The sequence below is a fragment of the Grampus griseus genome (assembly GCF_964374135.1).
Source record: "Grampus griseus genome assembly, chromosome: 9".
Classification (NCBI taxonomy): domain Eukaryota; kingdom Metazoa; phylum Chordata; class Mammalia; order Artiodactyla; family Delphinidae; genus Grampus; species Grampus griseus.
In genome coordinates this window covers 92,592,487-92,615,163 of record NC_139003.1, presented here as the reverse complement: position 1 = coordinate 92,615,163, position 22,677 = coordinate 92,592,487, and the positions used below count along the sequence as shown (strand labels likewise).

The 22,677-nt window shown below is 36.7% G+C and overlaps 1 protein-coding gene across 2 annotated transcripts in view; it reads right to left on the bottom strand.

Annotated features, from left to right (window-relative positions):
* SUGCT (succinyl-CoA:glutarate-CoA transferase) overlaps positions 1-22,677 on the bottom strand; it is a 683,669-nt gene that overhangs the window by 600,485 nt on the left and 60,507 nt on the right. For both annotated transcript variants that reach the window (XM_082662115.1, XM_082662116.1), the window contains one exon: positions 16,057-16,148. In XM_082662115.1, coding sequence (XP_082518241.1) covers positions 16,057-16,148 — 92 coding nt within the window. The remainder of the gene's footprint in view (positions 1-16,056; positions 16,149-22,677) is intronic.

The following is a 22,677-nucleotide window of genomic DNA, read 5'->3' as shown; positions in this document are numbered from 1 at the left end:
AAAAAATGTTAAAACTTTTTTAAAGTAGTTGGCTTCATTTTCAAAATAAGAAGTTATTGTTAAATATGTCCATGTCTCTATGTCATATTTTTATTTCAAAATGAGGCATTCATTATGTAAATGTAATCTACAGAAAATTTTGTTTTTACTCTAGGGCACATGAATTTTATAATGATCTATTTTCTGAAATATGAATTCTTCTACTATTTCCTAACTGCATAACCTTTGGCAAGTTCTTAGCCTTTGTTAGTTTTTTGGTCAATTGTAAAATCTTGCTAATAACAAAATCTACCTCACCAGTTGGTATGAAGATTAAATAAGAAAAGGTGTATGAAAAAACTTTTTATGAATGTAAAAGGCTGCACAAATGTGACTTTTTTAAGATACTTGGTGTAGTGCTCTAGAAGACCCATCAGAAAGATTTGACAGGGGCTCAGGGGAAAAGGCCAAGATGCGAACCTCAATCAAGGACAGAGGAAAGAGGGAACAGATGTATTCATGAGATACTTAGAAATTTGAATTCATAGACTTGGATTATTGATTGGGTGAGGGAGGGGTTAAACTAAATGAATTGTGGGGAAAATCAATAGGAAATTAAGCTTCTTAATATGATGGTAATATTTTGATTATGAAAGCCACCATAAGTATGACTTGCAGCCCTAGTTAGGAAAAGTATCTTTAGTAGAAATAGAAAGAGCAGCACAGAGAACAAAAAGTGGTATATTCAGATCAAATGAGGGTTTTAGCGACTAGGAAGAACACAGTCACCACAGTCACTGCCTTCACACTTTATGAGCACAGACTCTGGAACTACACAGTATCTGAACCTTCTGTTCCAAGCACAAAATCTACTCGAGCCATTCACTGATGCTAAAGAATATGCTCTTAGCACAGTCACATACCAATTTTCACAGAGTAACATTTCCCCTACATGAAGGAAGTTCTGTTGAATGGCTGAAACACGGAACTCAAAGCTGTAAATTCTACTAGTAGGTGCCTTCACTTTTTCACCTATAAATAGGCATAACAAAATCTATCACCTATGTGCCTCAGTGACACTATGGAGTCCTCCAACCTAAATCACATATTTTTAGAACTTGAAAGGATCCTATAGTTAAGTCCCCGTATCAATGGAGGCAGAGAAGCAGGAAAGTATACAGTTGTTAAGAGATCAGTCTCTGCTGCTTACCGGCAAACAGATCCCTGGTAAGACAGAGAAAAGAGAGCATTGTAATGCACTCCATTTAGGCTAACAGTGTTGCACAATACCAACAAGAGAAAGTCTTTAGAATGTTCACCTAGAGCCTGGAAGAGGAAGATCATTTTTCTTAATCATATCCTGAAAGGCTCAAAGTTCCACCCCATCTCCCACCCACACACCTCCTTCTCAGCCTCGACAGAGCACAAGTCAGAAGCCACAAACACAAGAAATTGGGATGCCAGAAGGACGGAAGTAAAGAAAGATTTAAGAAGATGAGGGAGAGAAGAGTCCATCCTCCTGATGCACCTGCCACACCAGATAGGCGATTCAAGAGAAAACGTAACAAACTGACTTGTGCCATTCTCTGGATCCCACGTGGATGCTTGCTGACCTAATACTAAGAATTTCTTTCTAATAATAAATTAAAACTTTCTACCCTTCCAAACATTAAAGGTACAACTTAGAGGAATCGGACTTATAGAAGGCAAAATTCTATACTGCACTTTAAAATCAGTACCTAACTTTTTGCACAACCCTTAGGAGCAAAGCAATCCTTGTTATAGATGAGGAACAGCAAGGTTACCTAAATACCATAAGATGTTACAAGCGTTTAGCAGCTAAGTCGGAAGGAGACTCCAAGTGAACCTGAGTCCACTGCCTCTACCACATTACTGGATTCAATTACCTTCCTTAAGGTTTCATGACCAAGTCTGGATACTTAACTATTTTGTATTTAGTAAACCAGTAAGAAGCTAGCTTCGGGTCTCCTGCATGTTCATAACGTCATGTACAACTTCATGCTCTTCAAAGTGCTTTAACATATGCTGTTACATTTAACTCTCAATAAGAATTCTGTAAGTACCAATAGTATCTCCATCTTACAGATTATGAAAGAAACATTTAGATGATAAATTAACTTGTCAAAGTCACAGAGAGCAAATGGTACAACTAGAACTGGAACTCAGAAATTCTGACCCCAAAGCTTCTGATCTTTTCACTACCACCTTGCCTCCATGTATTATTCTAATTCCAATATTCATCATCTCTCCTTTACAGACCATCACTAGAAAGCAAAAATTTTAAATGAGTGAGTTGATTTGTCATTTCTACAACTACAATTAAGAAATAATCAGTTCTGATGTGGGCTGGTTTGTTCTACAAAATTTAAGTGAATGGCAAGCAACTGAATGCATCTACAGAAAAACATGCTTTTACCACTCTGAAAAATGTAAACCAAAACCTTTTTCAGAAAATAACTGGAAGAATCCATTCACTGGGAGCCTGCTAAATTAAAAAGATAGACAAAACTGGGAATTCCCTGGCGGTCCAGTGGTTAAGACTTCCAATGCATGGAACACAGGTTCGATCCCTGATCAGGGAAATAAGATCATTCATGCTGCGCAGCACAGCCAAAAACAACAACAGCAACAGCAACATCATAAATAAATAAATAAATATAAAACTTTATTTAAAAATTTAAAAAATTTTTAAAGTAGACAAAACTACAAATTTTCAAAGATCCCTTAACACGCCAAACATACTATTTTCTTGTCCAGAGATTAAATACCATCTAAATTATTCTGAGTTAGCTCCCACAGTGAGATGCCCAAAATATCATCTAGCCTGGCTGTCCTCTTGAGTTTAAATAGGGTTAGACTGAGAGAAAATGGAATGGATGGTTGGGGAATTGTGATATTTTAAGGGATGGCCTAAGAAACTATTTGAAAAGTTATTTTGCTTCTTTCCATGTTGTTCTTCAAGAAAAAGTTTCCTAGTTATACTTTCTGTGCTACAGCTTTCAGTGCTAATGGATCAGAGAAAAGCAAAAACAAATCTAAACATCAATGTCTCTAATTTCTGAGACAAAACAACTTTCACACCCACTAAGATCGGCATATAGTCAATCCTATATTTAACAGGCCTCCTCTGAACTCAGTCTTACATATTCCAGAAGTAGCTCCAGACCTTTACAAGAGTTGTCTATTTCTGGTATGATTTAGGTAAGCCATACCTAGAAGCAACAAAACAGATGAACTCTTGAGGATGTTCCCTGTCCTATAATTTTACCTATTTCATTTAATTTTCATTTCTCACCAATAAATGATGTCTCAAAGAACTACACTATGGATTTTGAATGCTATTACTTTTGAATGAAAAATCTTTCTACACCAGTGTTAAAAGTTATCCAATACAGTGCTTCCTGAACCCTCCAAGATAAACTGGATAGAATCACTCTGTGTAGTTGTGGTGGCCACATGCATGGAGTTGCCAGAATAAGCCACATAAATGCAGCAGATGATCTGGTTTTAAAAATTATTTTAGTCTTATTTAGTTATGACAAAAATTAGATGGAACCAGTGACCTATTAAGGCCAGTCTTGGAACACAATAATAAACCATCAGCACATAGGAGAACATTTAACCTTCTGCTGTCTATGGCAGTACATTTGTTTCATCCAAATGGATTATCAAGTCATTAAGATACAAGTTTTAAAAGGTGGAAAACATCCTTTTTTACTCGCTCAAAATTGCTATCTAATGTATCAAGAGATAGCTTCTCTGTTCCTTTCATTCTGGTTGTCTCTTTGATAATTAGGTTCAGACACTAAGAGTAGAAAATGTTTATATTGAGATCATAAGGCTTAGTCCATAACCAATTTTTGCCACAGGCAAAGCCAAGAAAAGATCATTTAAAGCTACAAAAAGTCTATTGTTACTAGCAGATTTCTCCACCAAGTGGAAAGACTGTGCCTAAATCCCACCTGCTCTTTACGTAGCATTGCAGCATGTTGAGAGACTGTGACAGATTGTATTTTCCAAAGATGGTTGCAATATCCCCTTCCACATGCCCTTTTAGTACCTTAACGTTCCCTGCCCCATCAACAGGTGGAGTCTAATTCCTTTCTCCTTCATTCTGGGTGGGTTTGTGACATGCTTGTAACCAATAAAATTTTGCAGAAGGATTACAGCATGACCTCCACAACTATGTCATAGAACATATGTATTGGTGACTTTGCCTTGTTTACTGGAACACTTGTGTTAGTGGAGCCCTGAGCCCCCATACAGACAGTCTGACTGCTCTAAGGCCACATACTGTAAGGAAGCGCAAACTAGCCCATGCAGAGAGATGATGTGAAAAAGTCTTGAGATTAGATGGGGAGATGCCTGGCAGCCCCAAGCTGCTCCAGGCCCCACTGTTCCTGCTTTGACTGCAATTGCTTGAGAAACCCCAAGCCAAAACCACCCAACTGAGCCCTTCCCAAACTCCTGACCCATGGAAACTATGAGAGTTCATAAAATGATTGCTCTTGTTTTACGTCACTAAGTTTCAAGGTGATTTTTTACACAATAATTATTAGCAGAAGAGATCAAGGCTTACAAATGACCAAGAAGAAAACTAGCCTACAATGCAGAAGGAATACCTGGGAAACAAAAGAATATAAACTACAGTTCTTGTCCCAGTTTTAGGTGTTCCAAGATCCCTCTGAAACTACATGCAAAAATTCTGTATGTTAATTTCCTAGAAGACATTTGATAGCTTTCATCAAATTCTCAAAGAAGTCTATGACTCTTTTAAGATATATTAAAAATTGATTCATAATTTTGGAGAAGACTGCAACTAGTTTGGATGACTGAAGCAAACAATGAATGTGAAGGTATGATAAGAAATGAGGCTGATAAGACAGTCTCGTCAATAAGTGGTGCTGGGAAAACTGAACAGCTACATGTAAAAGAATGAAATTAGATCACTCCCTAACACCATACACAAAAATAAACTCAAAATGGATTAGAGACCTAAATGTAAGGCCGGACACTATAAAACTCTTAGAGGAAAACACAGAAGAACACTCTTTGATATAAATCACAGCAAGATCTTTTTTGATCCACCTCCTAGAGTAATGGAAATAAAAACAAAAATAAACAAATGGGACCTAATGAAACTTAAAAGCTTTTGCAAAGCAAAGGAAACTACAAACAAGACGAAAAGACAACCCTCAGAATGGGAGAAAATATTTGCAAACAAATCAACCGACAAAGGATTAATCTCCAAGATATATAAACAGCTCATGCAGCGCAATATTAAAAAAACAAACAACCCAATCCAAAAATGGGCAGAAGACCTAAATAGACATTTCTCCAAAGAAGACATACAGATAGCCAAGAAGCACATGAAAGGATGCTCAACATCACTAATTATTAGAGAAATGCAAATCAAAACTACAACGAGGTATATCACCTCACACCAGTTAGAATGGGCATCATCAGAAAATCTACAAACAACAAATGCTGGAGAGGGTGTGGAGAAAAGGGAACCCTCTTGCACTGTTGGTGGGAATGTAAATTGAGACAGCCACTATGGAGAACAGTATGGAGGTTCCTTAAAAAACTAAAAATAGAATTACCATACAACCCAGCAATCCTACTACTGGGCATATACCCTGAGTAAACCATAATTCAAAAAGACACATGTACCCCAATGTTCATTGCAGCACTATTTACAATAGCCAGGTCATGGAGGCAACCTAAATGCCCATCGACAGACAAATGGATAAAGAAGATGTGGTACATATATACAATGGAATATTACTCAGCCATAAAAAGGAATGAAATGGGGTTATTTGTAGAGACATGGATGGATCTAGAAACTGTAATACAGAGTGAAGTAAAGTCAGAAGGAGAAAAACAAATATCATATATTAACGCATATATGTGGAACCTAGAAAAATGGTACAGATGAACTGGTTTGCAGGGCAGAAATAGAGACACAGATGTAGAGAACAAATGTATGGACACTAAGGGGGGAAAGTAGCAGGCAGGGATGGTGGTGGTGTGATGAATTGGGAGATTGGGATTGACATGTATACACTAATATGTAGAAAATGGATAACTAATAAGAACCTCATGTATAAAAAAATAAATAAAATAAAATTTAAAAATTAAAAAAAAAAGAAAGAAATGAGGCTGGATAGAAACCAAAGACAAATCATGAAGGCCTGATATTATATATCTAATGAGGTTAGGTTTATTTGTTTATTTGCTTCTCTAACTATGATAGGAAATAACTGAAAGGTTTCCAGAAAAATAAAGTTCCAAGGTCAGTTTTATTGAATACAAATTAAATATCACTGGCATCACTTTGTAGATTAGAGAGGAGTCATAAGAATCATAAGGTTTGAGAGTTGAGGCAGGGAACCAAGTAGAAAATTACTGCAATTATTCATGAAAAAGATCAGAGGCCAAACTAAGTCAACAGCAGTAGGAATGAGAAGACGGAACAAATGGTCACAAGAGTTAGAACACAGAACCCAGACTTAGTGAATGTTTGGACAGAAGTTTAAGTTTCTGGGTTTGGGTTAATAGTTCAATTGAGATAGGACAAAGGAAAAGAAAAATAAGTCTGCTGAACTGGTTTTTTGTTTGTTCAGTTTAAGGAGTATATCCAATCAAGAGTTGAATATACCAACCTAAAACCCAAGGGAAAAAGAACTGGGTGAAAGATATAAATTTGAGAGCCAAAACATTATGTATGGTAGTTAGAACCACGCTAGGTTTGAGATATTATCTAGGAAGAACATATTGAACAGTGCTACCCAACAGAAATATAAGGTGAGCGAAATAAAAACTACATATGTAATTTTAAAAATTTTACTAGCCATGCTAAAAAAAAAGTAAAAGGAAACCAGTGTAATTTTAGTAATATATTTCATTTAATACAATGTATCTAAAATATTATCATTTCAAAATGTAATCAATTTTTAAAATTATTAATGAGAAATTTTACATGTTCTTTTTCATATGTCTTTGAAATCCATTGTACTTTTTACACTTACAGCACATCTCAATTCAAACTTGACGCATTTCAAATGCTTAACAGTCCCATGTGGCTAATGGCTGCCTTATTAGAGAGTATAAAAGAGTAAAAACAATAGATGAGGTCAAAGCACAGAATTCTGGGCACAATCATTACTTTAAAAGCAGGCTGAGGAAAAGGAGGCCATGAAGAAGACTGAGAAGGAGAGAACAGCTATGTGGGAGGAAAACCAGGAAAGACATATTACGGGAGACAAGGAGGAAAAGAGCATCGAGGAGGGGTAGGTGGCCAACACTGTCTACTGTCACAAAGTGAGATAAGAAAGGAAAAGTGAAGTAAGTCAGACAGAGGAAGACAAATACATGATATCGCTTATATGTGTAATCTAAAAGAAAAATGATACAAATGACCTTATTTACAGAACAGACTCACAGACTTCGAGAATGAACTTATGGTTACTGGGGGGGGAGACGTGGTGGGAGGAATAGATTGGGAGTTTGAGATTGACATGTACACACTGCTATATTTAAAATAGATAACCAATAAGGACCTACTGTAAAAAATAAATAAATAAACAGAAAGGAAAAGTATCCGCTGTAGTTTCCAATTAAGAGGTCACTGGTAACCCTCCCAAGAGCAATTTCATTGGTGAGGGGGCTATGGAAGCCAGAATGCAATGGATGGAGGATAGAAACAGAAACCACATGCCCTTTTTTCACCAAGTATTAACAGTACCTCTTATTACTTAAACCAGTGATTCCAAAACCAGGTGGATTATCAGAATCTCTCAGAAAGCTTTTGAAGAATACAGATATACAAGTAACACCATCCCAGGTTTGTTTCATTAGGTCTAAGACATGGGAATTTATGTATCATTTAGAGTTGTCTAAGCAATTCTAAAGACTTCTGGTATATAGTAAAATCGGAATCAGTGTGCCTAAACCTGAAAATCCTTAATTCAATCAGGCTCTGAAAGTTTTGTAGGAGTACATCCCATAGTTCTGTAGTGAAAAGTTTCTCAACATTTCTTATCCCTCAGGACAGGGATTATGATTTACTAGCACAAATGTAAGCTTTATTAAAAGTTCAAAGTTCTTTTCCAGTGACTATGACTTCAGGCCAAGTATTTATTATTTCTGCACTTGCTTATCCTCAATCTATAAAAAGAATGACTTAGAGATGACTAAAAGTACGTCTGACTCTACTTAAAGGCATCGTTTTTACACAGATTTAAATATTAATCCTCCTAATATTTTAGAACTTTTCCGGCCAAAAGTGCAGAAGTCTCCTCCTCCTTGAACATGCAATGAAAGACAGAAATTAAACTATTTTCTCAAAAGTTAACGTGGAAACTATTCCTCAGTTACAACTAAACAGGGTTATGGTTCTCGACAGCCAGTCCAGGGGGCAACATGGGTGAGAAGAACATGGTTCAGAACTAAGACTAACTGAGCTAAACCTTATTTCCCTTTATTTCTTCAAAGCTGCACATTGCCCTTTCAGGGACCCCTTTAATCTCCTCCTTTACAGTCCCTTTACCCTGATTTTACTTAGATAAAAATGCTTGAGTGTAGAATACACATTGTGATTTGCCATGCAGTCCAATCTCCTAGAGAAGTTACTAACTCAGAATTTAAGCTCTCATTAACTTTCCATCAAAAGTCTCTGCGGTTCAAACAGCCACTCAAGACACTCTGCATTTTCCTTTTTACTGTGTAAAATGACAGTATGAGTTAAACACTACATCCTTGACTAGCCAATCTTTCCTACAAAAGAGCTTTTAAAAAAGAGAAAGAAATTCTATTGTGCTAATTTCCAAAATAAAACAGTACATAAAGACTCCTAAAGCTGAAAAACTCTCTAAGGATCATTTGGTCCAACTTCCTGCCTTTAGGCAGGTAAATTTCTAAATCATCCAGGAAGATGCTTATCCCTCTCTCCTTAAAGATCTCCAGAGGAAACAGAGCAGTTATTGAGTATCTAATACATGCCAGGCATGCACCAGAAAGGGAAAAGGAACTAGCACTATTTCCCAGGTGTTTGCCTACACATTATCTCATTTAATCTGAGTACATTTTCCAAGATGTGTGTTAGTACTCTCATTTTTACAAATGAGAAAAACAAGGTTCAGAGATGTCATGTGGGACTGGGATTTCAAGCCAGGACAGGATCTTTCTCTCCGCCATGCTAACAGAAACCACATGACCTGTTTCTTCATGCATGGCAAGGTTCAATATCCTGATGGTCAAAAAGCTCTTCATTTAGCTAACTAAAATATCTTCTCTGATATGGGCTCATTTTCTCTTATTCATTGTTCTATGAACAATAAAAACAACTTTCCACATCCTCCCCAAAACAGATGAAAACGGCACTCAAATCATTTCTTTGCCTTATCTATGGCAAACAAATCCAGTCCCTATAGACTTTCTCATTGAAGAAACTATTTATATCCCTGGGATAATTTTGGCCATTCTTTTTAGGATTTTCTCTGATTATAACACTTTTTCAAAGCATGATGACTCAAAACGAACACAATGCTCTCAAAAGTAACCACTTACTGAGATAGAAAAAAAAAAAGAGGGGGAGGTATTTTCTTTCATAAGATTCAGAAAGCAAAAACATTAGGAAAAAACTTGTTTAAATGACTTTTAATCATTACCTCAAGCTGAATGTTTTTTCCAAATATTTTTTACCATATTTTTCCAGTCATAACCCAAAAATTCCCTATTCACATTTTCTGAGTATGAGGCTTATATGAAATGTCCCACCCAATAGAAGACTCTCCTTTTATTTTTAAGTATGTTCGTTAAAGAACTCCAAAAGGAATCTCAAATGCTATAGCTATTGCTACATGTATCAACCTGTTATTATCAAACTGAAGTTGAATCCTTAAAGATTCCAAATTCATATATAACAAATAATCAATGAGCACCAACTCTGTAGTGGATCTGTGTTATACTCTAGGGATATACAAAAATATCCCAAAGACACTCCCTGAATTCAGGCACTTACATTCCAAAGTCAGAGACAGATCAACATACAATAAGCAACATAATGAAAATTACATTGGCGCATAGAGAAAGAAGTGGCAAATTTTCCCTAAGGAAGCTAAGAAAAAAACCAAGTCATAAGAGATGACCAAAAGTCCTGTGTATCTAGTTAAGGCTTTCAATAGGGGCACTACTGGCATTTTGGAGGTGACATTCTAGATTCATGAGCTGTCCCATACCTTAAGGATGTTTACTCATCCCTACCCCAAGCACTAAATACCAGTACAACACAACCATCCCACACATCATTTTAAAACTCCCCTGGAGTGGAGTGAAGATTACTATCCACAGATGAAAACCATTGCTAGAGCACAGGATACCTCAAGCTCAGAAATGACATAAGAAATAAGTAGGTTAGGGACTTCCCTGGTGGTCCAGTGGTTGAGAACCCGCCTTCCAATGCAGGGGACGCAGGTTCGATCCCTGGTCGGGGAACTAAGATCTCACATGCCGCAGAGCAACTAAGCCTGTGCGCCTCAACTACTGAGCAAGTGAGCCACAACTAGAGAGCCTACGTGCCACAGCTACAGAGCCCATGTGCTCTGGATCCCGCACACCACAACTAGACAGCCCGCACGCCACAACTAGAGAGGAGCCCACACACCACAACGAAAGATCCCGCATGCCTCAATAAAGATCCCACGTCCTGCAACTGAGACCCCATGCAGCCAAAAATAAAATAAATAAATATTTTTTTAAAAAGAACCACTTATTAAAAAAAAAAAAGATGGGGGAAGACTATTGTGCTTGTTTTTCAGTAGAACATCTCTGAAAGGATGCAAAAGAAAAGTGATACCACTGACTGTCTCTGAGAAGCAGGTGAATTGAGGACAGAGGGAAGGAGATTTACATTGTAAACTCAGATACAGAGTGACAAAGACAAACCTGGTTATTATATAGAGAGCTCTCTTTCACTCTTAAAAGAGTCCTGATTTGTATGATAAATTATATAGTCAACATACTTGTTTCTTGTAGATTTAGCATTATGTGAATGTATTACCTCTTCAAAAATACAAACTAAATACAATACAGTGCCTTTGGATAGCAATGTAGGACTATTTTCCTTTTGTGTAATTGTTTGTGTGTCCTTAGTTTTTAAAGGGGGAGATAAATATCTAAGAAGCATCGCTTGTAAACTTGATGTAATCCATCCTGCACATATGGACCAAACTAATCTTAGGAAGCACAGCTTTCATCATGTCACTCCCCTTCTGAAAAACCTCCCTAACTTCACTGTGAGCAAATAACATTTCAATTTCTTTGCTTGACCTTGAAGACTTTCCAAAGCATGGCCTTAATCAAGTTTCCCCCAGTACTCTGAAACTTTAACTCTCAGCTCTTCCATGGCTGGCCTATTGCTCTTCTCTAGGTATGCCTGATTCCTTTCTACTTCCCTATCTGTGTTCACTCTGCGATCTCTACTAGGAATGCCTCAATCCATCTGAATCCTATTCACCTTTCCAGGTACCATTCAACTCAAATCCCACCACTTTTCTGAAATCCCACTCTGAGCCACATTTATATTTTACTTGTAGTAAGTTATAGTAATTTCTCTCCAACAGATTCCATGTAGGCCATAAATTAGATTTTGAAGATTTTATTAATTAAATTTTAAAAAAATTTGAAGAGTATCTGTTATACGGGGCACAAGGACATAAAGTTGAATAAGAGGCTTTCCCTACCCTGGAAGTTCTCACAGAAATAGCTGACAACTGGCACCATACCCCCTTGCCCTCACACATCTACCCCTCTTGGCTGCTTGCAAAAAACTTACCTCATTGTCAGCATCACATATGCAGACACACACACACCCAAACACTCACCCACACACATACACACACATTCCCCAGCCCCAGGCCTCTAGGATCATGAAACTCAAGGGCTTTCAAAGGCTGTTTATTCCCAAGAAAGGATTAGAAACTCTTACAGTTCTCTATATTGCCTGCTACATAATGTTCCACTTAATTTTATGCAGTTTTCTATCATTTTCTAACTTTCCATGAGTATGTATCTAATCTAGTCAATCAAATTATTACTTATAGAGTAACTTATTAAATTCTTTATGGTATGTAAAACAATACTATTCACATATGGTCAATACATCTTTTTCATTGATTGATATAATTCTTGATGTTTAAATGTAAGGTGAATTATTACTTAGAACATGTATTACATATGTCTGAGTCATTTACTTTCCAGAATCTCTCATACTCATTGGTTTCATTCTCAATACCCTCTCCATATTCCCTATGCATTAAAAAAATTAGATAGATGATAGACAGATAGATAGATAGATGATATCCCTTTTGAGTAATAACTGGTTAGCATAGAGCCATGAACATAAAAAATAATGGAACATAATTTTATTTGGAGCACAAGATTCTAATTTAAACATAATATATAGACCTTAACAAGTCATTAACTTCTGTCAGAGTCTATGCAAAGGGATTTTTAATAATAACACCTCTCATAATGTTTCCAAGTGCGATCCGCAACCATCTCCATCAGAAGCGCTTGGGGCCATCATTAAATATGCATATTTGTGGGCTCTACCCACAAATCAGTATCTCTGAGGGTGGAGCTGAGGAATCTACAGATATACCAAGAAACTGCTGACTCTTATGGGTAATACATTACATTATACATGTTTATACTTTTACATTCTATAAAAGACATTTATTTTCTCTTTACAATATCTGGAAGAGGAGCTGTGTGAACATCACTTCCAGATGCACTTCATCGAAAGAGAGAAGCTATACGATATGTTCCAGATCACATAGCACAGTGCCAAGTATTCATTTATTCATTCATTCAGCATTTATTTATTGAGTGCTTAGAAAGTGCCAGGCTCTGTTCTAGGCAATGAGATACCGCAGTGAGCAAGCAAAGACCATGGTCTTATGAGGCTTATGCCCTCCTGGTGCCCCTTTTAGGCAGCCAGGTAAACATTACACAGGAGTGAATGAGATACAGCCAGGCCTCCAGACTCTTAGTTGACTGCTTTCTCACTCCACCAAATGGTCTATTCACTACAGTGCAACATATCGTATCAATAGCAAGCATAAGCAAGATGCAAATACAATAAAAATCAGGCTTCATTCTTCAGGCAGCATGGAGAGTGGCTATAGTACAGAAGGTACTATATATAGCTAGAAGATGTAAAGCAGACTGGGTTCAAAGTATGGCTTTAGCATTTTACATACCTGGGCACCCTGTACAAGTTACCTAAGCCCTTAAGCTTCAGTTACAGAATTTATCAATACCTACACCTGGAAGGATCAATGTAAGAATGAAAACATAAAAGCAGACGGAAAACATCAAGCATGGGTCTAGCACAGTGTAGGTACTCAACGTCAGTTCTCTTTTCTCCGTTATCAAATCTGAATTTTATCCAACAATACCACAGCATTACCTAAAAGGCTAGATTTTAGATTTAGTTGGAGGTAACTGTAACTAGTTTGCTTAAATCTCATCATAAAGACTACTTTCATAGATTTTATCCTATATTACACATTTAGCTGATGCCCCTTTGGGATAAAAATAATATTATGAGTCCACTATAGAAAAACCATGCATTTTGAGTTTTCTCATCATAATAATAGTCTATACTTTGGGAACATCACTCATTTTCCAGGCAGAAATATATTAGATCATCACTAAAAAATATGTATATATGATAATGTATCTTTCCGTCTCTTCAAACTCTTAACTAATATAGTAGGTCCATAAACAATAAGTTCCCTGCATCTCCAACCTCACTCTTCCCCTTCTTTGCTAGCTCACAATAATCCAATGAGACTAGCTCCTCAAACCCACCACACTCTCCAGCATTTAGATGTCATGCATGGTGTTGCCCTAGAGTCACCAGGTTAGTGCTTAACTGCATCCCACCTTAAATATCTGGCCCCCAGAGAAGCCTTTCCTGACCAACCATCCTGACAACATTAGGCTGCACTGAATAGGGTGAGGAAGCCTGGGTTCCGATCAGTCATCTGACAACATGGAGTTATGCTACAGCACAAATACACAGCTGGGCAGGTAGATAAAACTTCATACGCAACATGATATAACTCGCAACAGTGCATCTGCATTAGCTGGTTAAAAATATCAGCCAGGGCTCTCAGAAGTGATCCCTCCTGTGGAACTTCTGCTGAGAGGCTTGGTGAACTGTCATATACTGCTGGTATCAGGGGGAAACAACTCCTTAAAGGGGGATTCCCAGCATGGGCTGATTCTCTTCAGGCTGCTTTTATCCTTTGCTGTCAAACCACATTTTGTAGAATCTCTGGAAGTATTAAAATGGCCTGAGGCACACTGTTATATACGTCAGTAGCATCCTGTACTCTTCTTTAGAGCTCTTTTTACTTGTTTAATATTTCTTTTCTGTTAATGTTTGTCTTCTCCATTTAAGGACTGTGCCTACCTGTTGCCTGTTTAATTCCCAGTAACTGCCATCGTAGCCAGCATACAGAGGATTCCCTCTGTATATGTACAATAACCATTCATTGGGTGGATGAATTGAGAAGTGAGAGATGTGTCCGTGTGAAAGAAGCCGAGTTTATTTAATGTAATACACGTGAAGTACCTAAAATAATGCTTGGCACATAGTAAGCATGCAATTAGTGTTGTTGTTATTTGTTAACCAGAACAAAAATCTCCTGGGGATAATACAAGAGGCGAGTTACTGACTGATAAATAATATGGTTGAGCACACGCTGTGTGTGTACTAAAGGAGTAAGCTTTGACCTCATCTACCTCAGGTGTTTTTGAGTTAATTCATTTTAATATTTGAATATACAAATTTATATATCTTATCTTATGAGAAAAGATATCTCATATCTTTTCACATACTCACAATTGAGTACAATGCTATTAAATAAAACCACCCACTCACAAAAATAATGTCTTGACCATATAAGTATCTCTATGGGAAAGAGCAAAGAGATATATCCATGCTTCATTCTCTCAATGGACAGAAAGAAAATTGGTGCCCTTGAATATTGTAAGGAAAAGCCACACACATTCTTTCTAAGACTTGTGAAAATGAAACAAAGAAAGTACAAAAGACCATATATTTTAAGTCACTGAAATCCCAACACCTACTCTAAAATAATAAAAAGAAGTAAAATCTGTAAAAAAAAAAAAAAAAAAAAAGACTTGAGGTCATTCTGCCTCATTTTATCCCAACACTGCAGCAATATTTCCTGAAGAATTAACTGAAGAAAGTGGTTCAGGGAAGGAATACCTACTGCAAAAAGTTTTTTAAGGCTATCAATCTAATTTGTTTTGGAAGTGGATTTTTTTAGTATTTTTATTTACTAAGCTTTCACACTTTTTTTTTACTTTATTAAACGGCATGCTTAGTTTTCCCCAAGAGTCCATTTTCTAAGAGTCTTTGATCTAACCATCCACATTTTGGTCCTCTATATACTTTTGGGGAACTTCCTATCACCAATGGAGAAGGAATGTGGTTATAAAATCAAATAATTCTTTCACTGTCAGAATCTAATGCATTAACAATCAGACACAACTATGTCCGAGCATTAAGTAACAAATTTTAAAATAAACAACCACTTATAATACTCCAGAGGGAAAAAGAAACCCTCCACTATGTATATACATCAAATGAAAGTACTCTGGTAGAAATGGACATCCGCGGACTAGTCTAGTCAGCCATTCTACTTCACACGAGGAATATTCCTAAGTCACACAAAGGTGCCTTTACTAAGCTTGAATGATATAATACATATGGAAAATGTGTTCTCCACTTGATCTATTGCTTCTTGCTAAAAAGGTTGTTCTTTTCCATGGGGCCATAATGACATTAAGCCTCAAGTACATTCATAATAAACATTTCCATTTTTAACATCATTCACTTTCCGTGGTTTTTTCCTAAAATTAACTCATGTTTAAGCCTATGGGGTTAGTAAAGATGAAAATCTCTTTGGAATAAATAGGGGGAAAAATATGAATATTCTAAAGAAGGATACCTACCTCAGGCCCTGTGATGTGCATCAGACCAGAAATAGCAGAGGCAACAGCATCGTACCCAGCTCGCTGAGACAGTGGACCTGTCTGACCATACCCTAAGACAACAAGAATAGACATATTCAGCACCACCCAGGGAGAGCAACAGTACAATAGTGTGTTAAAACCATCTGTATCCAGAAATCCTACAGCATTTTGTTACTATTAGGTCTACACTATCCCTTGAAGGAGGCTGTAAAATTTAATTATGGTGTTATACCCCAGAAGGTTGCAAACTGGTGACTCGTGGGCCAGATCCCCATTGTACAAATGTTTTGTCTGGCCTGAAGAGTGTTTTGAAATGTATTTACTTAGTTTCCAACATTTAAAGATCAGGAGATAGCACATAATATACAAATTTCTGGCTTTTCTTGAAAAACCAGAAAATACATTCAAAACTCGGCTCACATCCTCACATGGCAATAATCAATTAGAGTTGAGTAATAGTTCTTCCCTTTACACACGGCATAAATTCTCCAATTTGCCGCACTCTACACCCCTCCTTAATCCTTTATGCTTCAGTCTGATTCAATCATTAACTGACCTTCCAGACTCCAATAGGTACTTGCTACTCCTGCTGTATACAAAACAATATACAAAGTAAAACAAAACAATGTCTCCCTAGGTTCTATTTACATATTTTTTCAAGTATGCAAAGAAAATATAAATGATAATTTAAATTTTGAACATAAATAGAATTAATACATCTCCTGCCAGTGCTTTTTAGGATTACAAAGAGAAGGTGAAGGTGTCACTTTTTGTTGCCATCAGCAAAAATTAAAAGAACATAAAGGGACTTCCCTGGTGGTCCAGTGGTTAAGACTCCATATTCCCAATGTAGGGGGCCCAGGTTCAATCTCTGGTCAGGGAACTAGATCCCGCATGCCGCAACAAAGACCCAGCGCAGCCAAATAAATAAATAAATATTTTTAAAAGAAAAGAACATAAAAATATTTTATCCTGCTCTCCTCAGTCCTGGTGCTTACTGTTGGATAATAAAGGTTATATGAGGAGCTACATAACTGTCTCCAAATCCCATATATTTTGCTTGCTTCTCCAGCAACCTGGAACACTCTATTTCACTCCATATATGTACATACCTCACTCCCTCACATCCTCCAACTCTGCACTGAAATGTCTCCTTATTAGAGAGGTCTTCCCTGAAGAACTTTTATGAAAGATCACTCTCACTTTTCACTCTTAAGCCCCCTTACCTCATTATATTTGACTTCACACCTCTTATCACCAGAAGATATATAATATAGTTTATTTATTTTCTGTATCCTCCCTACTCAAAGGTATGCTCTAGAGAGTTTTTTCTATTGAATTTACTGCTGTACTGCCAGCATCCAGAATAGAGTTCAGTAACGGTTACCAAATGAATCAATGAATGAATACTGGTTATATAAAAACAATTACCTTTAAAAAACAAATTAATTAATAAAGAAACTAAAGAGGCTTTTATTCTGTTTTGTTTTCTTTTTGAACAAAATGATGATATAGGAGGCCAATTTCCTCCTCCCATGGACACAGTGCTTGTACAGCTACACACAAAGCACTTCTCTCTGAGAGAAATCTGGGAACTGAGCAACTCGAGAAATCCAGATGAATGACTCCTATACATTGGGCAACAGAGACAATACCCATATCGAAACTGGTAGGAAAGGCTGAGACACTCTCATCATAAACCTCACTCCAGGCACAAAACCATACAATTAGGAGGAAAACCCAAACTCCCAGCTTCTCCCTGAGGAACAGACAGTACAGACATCTAGTGTCCCAACCTTTAAGTCTCCCACCTGAGAAACAGTCCCCTAAAACTCCTATCTCTTATAGCCAGCATTCATGAGTCCTACAGGACTACAGCAAACAAAGAAGTTACTGATAGCATCATAAGCACTGAACACAACTATCCCCCAGGTCTCAGGACTGAAGGAGCAGCGAAAACATCCATCTCCCAGTCTTTCCCTGGAAAGGGTTTGACTTCATACTTTACAAGCTGTTGCCTAAGGGTCTAGACACTAATTGACAACATCTAACTGATCCTACCTGGAACCTGAAAGAATCAGTGGGTGCTTACCCCACCTTCTCCATCCAGCTCACTCCAACAATAAAACCAGGTCACCATCATCTCTCCAGAAGGACCTTCTACACATGTCTTGTGCCCCACCTTTTGCAGCTAACGCCTGGGAGATGGGTCCCCAGATCACCTGGCTCTGACTGTCAACAGTGCTTGCAGTTAACAAGTCCCACTGGACTATAGCAAACAAATAAGCAGTTTGTAACGGGCTCAGGGCTCAGTGCAAGGGAGAATACAAAAAGCCTACCTTCCAGTTTCTCCCCAGAAAGTGCCTGATGGCATACTTTCCCAGCTGTTGCCTGAGGGTCTGGCTTCTAATCAGCCTGTATCTAAGTGCTGGCTACAATCATCCCCTTTGGAACTTAGATGGGTCTTCTCATACCCTCAACTACTAAAAGGCATGAAGAAGGACAGTGGCTTGGACAGTCACAAAGGTGTGAGAGGCATCCAGGAGTTCAGGCTGTGCTGATTAACAGGATTCATCTCCTACACAAGAACATTCTCTCAAGACTGAAAGAGGTGCTGTTTAGCTAATGCACAAAAACCGACACAAGCATTCAAGGAAAATGAAGAAACAAGGGAATATGTTCCAAACAAGAGAACAATATAAATCTCCAGAAACCAAACTTAATGAAACAGAGAAAAGTGATTTACCTGACAGAGTTCAAAATAATGCTCAGAAAGATGCTCACAGAGGTCGGGAAAGCAATGCATGAACAAAGTGAGAATTTCAACAGAGACTGACGGTATTACAAAGTACCAAACAGAAAGTACAGAGATAAAGAATAAAATAACTGAACTGAAAAATTCAATAAAAAGGTTCAACAGCAGACTAGATCAAGTGGAAGAAAGAGTCAGTGAATTAGAAGACAGAGCAGTGGAATACATCCACTCAGTGAAGAAAAAAGAAAAAAGACTAAAAAAGGAGTGAAGATAGCTTAAGAGACTTATAGCGCACTAAAAAATGGGCCAATATACACATTATAAGGATCCTAGAAGACAGGGGGGACCTTATTCAAAGAAATAATGGCTGAAAACTTCCCTAACCTGGGGGAAAAAAACAGACATCCAAATCTAGGCAGCCCAAGAAGTACCAAATATGATAAATCTAAAGAAATTCACACCCAGACATTATAATTAAATTGTCAAAGACAAAAACCTTAAAAGCAGCAACAGAAAAGCAACTTGTTACATACAAGGGAACCCTCATAAGACTATCAGTGGATTCTACAATAACCTTGCAGGTCAGAAGGCAGTGGGATGAGACATTCAAAGTGCTGAAAGGAAATAAAAAAGACTGCCAAACAAGAATACTCTACCCAACAAAACAGTCCTTCAGAATTGAAAGAGAAATAAAGAGTTTCCAGACAAACAAAAGCTGAAGGAATTTATCACCACTAGTCTTACAAGACATGTTAAAGGGATTTCTTCAAGCTGAAACAAAAGGATGCTAATTAGTAACATTAAAACATATGAAAGTATAAAACTCACTGGTACAGATAAATATGTGGTTAAATTCAGAATACTTGAATATTGTAATGGTGGTGGGTAAATCGCTTATAACTCTGGTATAAAGATTAAAATTAAAAATATTAACACCACCTATAACTACAATAATTTGTTAATGAATACACAATATTAAAAAGATTTAAATTGTGACATCAAAAACATCAAATGTTGGAGAACAGTGTAAAAATGTAGAATCTTCTTATACATTTGAAGTTAGGTTGTTAGGTCAGCTTAAAACAGACTATTTTAGCTATAAGATATTTTATGTAAGCCTCATGGTAACACAGTGCAAAACCTATAGTAGATACACAAAAGAGAAAGAGAAAGAAATCTCAGCATACCACTACAGAAAATCATCAAATCACAAAGGAAGAAGAACACAGGGAAAGAAAGGAACAAAGAAATGACAAAACAACCAGAAAACAATTAACAAAACGGCAACAGTAAATCCATAGCTATCAATAATTACTTTAAATGTACATGGACTAAATTTTCCAATCAGAAGACACAAAGTGGCTAAATGGATAAAATGAACAAGACCCAACTATATGCTGCCTACAAGAGATTCACTTCAGCTTTAAGGACACAGACTGAAAGTGAAGGCATGGAAAAAGATACTCCATGCAAATGGAAACCAAAAGAAAGCAGAGGTATCTATACTTATATCAGATAAGGTAGACTTTAGGACAGAGACTAAAATAACAGACAAAGGTCTTTATATTGATATAATGATAAAAGGGTCAGTCTAACAAGAGGATATAATATTTGTAAATATTTATGCACCCAACAGAGAAGCACCTAGATATATAAAGCAAATATTAACAGACCTGAAGGGAGAAACAGACAGCAATACAATAATAGTAGGGTACTTCAATAACCCACTTTCAACAATGGCTAGATCATCTAAACAGAAAATAATAAGGAAATATTGGACTTAAACTACATGTTAAACCAGATGGATTTAACAAACATTTACAGAACATTCATCCATCAGCAGCAAAATACACATTTCTTCTCAAGCACACATGGAACTTCCTCAGAATAAATCATGTGCCACAAAACAAGTCTTAATAAACTTAATAACACCAAAGTCATGTCAAGCATATTTTCTGACCACAATGGTATGAAACTAGAAATCAATTACAAGGAGAAAAGTAGAAAATTCACAAATATATAGAGATTAAACAACATGTTACTGAACAACCAATGTGTCAAAGAAGGAATCAAAACATAAATCAAAAAATTCTTTCAGTCAAATGAAAATGGAAATACAACATACCTAAATTATGGGATGCAGCAAAAGCAGTTCTAAGGGCAAAGTTCATACGATGAACTCCTACATCAAGAAACAAGTAAGATCTCCAATAAACAACCTAACTTTGTACCTAAAGTAACCAGAAAAACAAGAACAAATGAAGCCCAAAGTTAGCAGAAGGAAGAAAATATCAAAGAACAGAAAAGAAATAAATAAAAGAGAGACTAAAAATACAATAGAAAAGATCAATGAAACTAAGAGCTAGTTCTTTGAAAAGGTAAACAAAATTGGCAAACCTTTAGTTAGACTCACCAAAAAATGAGAGCAAGAACTCAAGTAAATAAAATCAGAAATGAAAGAGATGTTACAACTGACACCATAGAAATACAAAGAATCAAAACAGACTACTATGAACAATTATACACCAACAAATTGGACAACCTAGGAGAAATGGATAGATTTCTAGAAACTCCAAGACTGAATCATGAAGAAACAGAAAATCTGAACAGACCAATTACTGGTAAGGAGATTAAGTCAGTAATCCAAAACCACCCAACAAACAAATGTCTAAGACCAGAGGCTTCACTAGTGAATTCTACGAAATATTTAAAGAATTTCTATTCCAGAGCAGCTAGTTTATAGCTGTAAAGGGCATCCTAGACCAGACTTCCAGTCTTGAACACAATGGCTTTTAAACCACCAGCATCCCCAGCATAAGACAGGCCCCCAGGAGCAGAGAGAAGCTCCGCTGTAAGGCAGGAACACTAAGTGCTAGTGAACCACCTGCTATCTCAACAGGAAGTCAAGAGAATGAATTAGCTTCAGTCCACTCTAGGTAGAGAATATCAGGAGCTCAGGCTTCTGGCCAGGAGCCCAAATGCCTCAAATGAGACAAAGAGAGGCCCCTCACCCATCAGCACAACTCTAAATGAAGTCTTCTAAACAAAGGCCTGCAGGAAAACATGCTCAAAAAAATGAACAGTTTGCTAAATAAAAAGGCACCATAATACTTGCCTTGTGATACAAATTCTCTTGTTCAGCTTACAACAAGGGGGAGGCACAAATATCCTAATTACTTTAAATTACAGCTTCCAAGTATTTCTATTAAAGAGAAATATAAATAGTTACCCTCACAGAGGCAGTATGGCATAGTGAATAAGAGGATGAGTTTTAGGATTGAAAAAAATCTGAATTGAAATTATAGCTCTGCTAACTACTAAATCTTCAACAATTCATTTAATCTCCCTGAGCCTCAATGTGCAGAGTATTCACATTTATCTCACTGATATATTATGAGGATTCAATTTGATAACACAGCATAAGCAAAGTACATTACATTGAGAGCTAAATATACTTAGTTAATAAATATGCACTGATTAATATACTAATAACATAGTAGCTTGCCCTTTCCACAAAATATTGAGAATAACAAAAATTGCCTTGAAGTATGTTTAAATGATGAGGAGAATAAATATTCTAAGCATTGCATTTATGTTGTTTAACAACCCATTAAAATTGAAAGTTTTTGTACTTGGAAACTAGCACATGTTCATTTTAGAAAAGAAACTTGACAATAATAACATATTTTTGGTAATATGAGTCAAAAATTATTCCACCTTTCACCTTACACTTGACTTAACTGCTTAATTACTGACAACCAATACCATAATCAACAAATATTTATAACAATAAATTTAAAAATTTAAAACAGGAAACTGACATTACCAAAATGGTATTTTGCAAA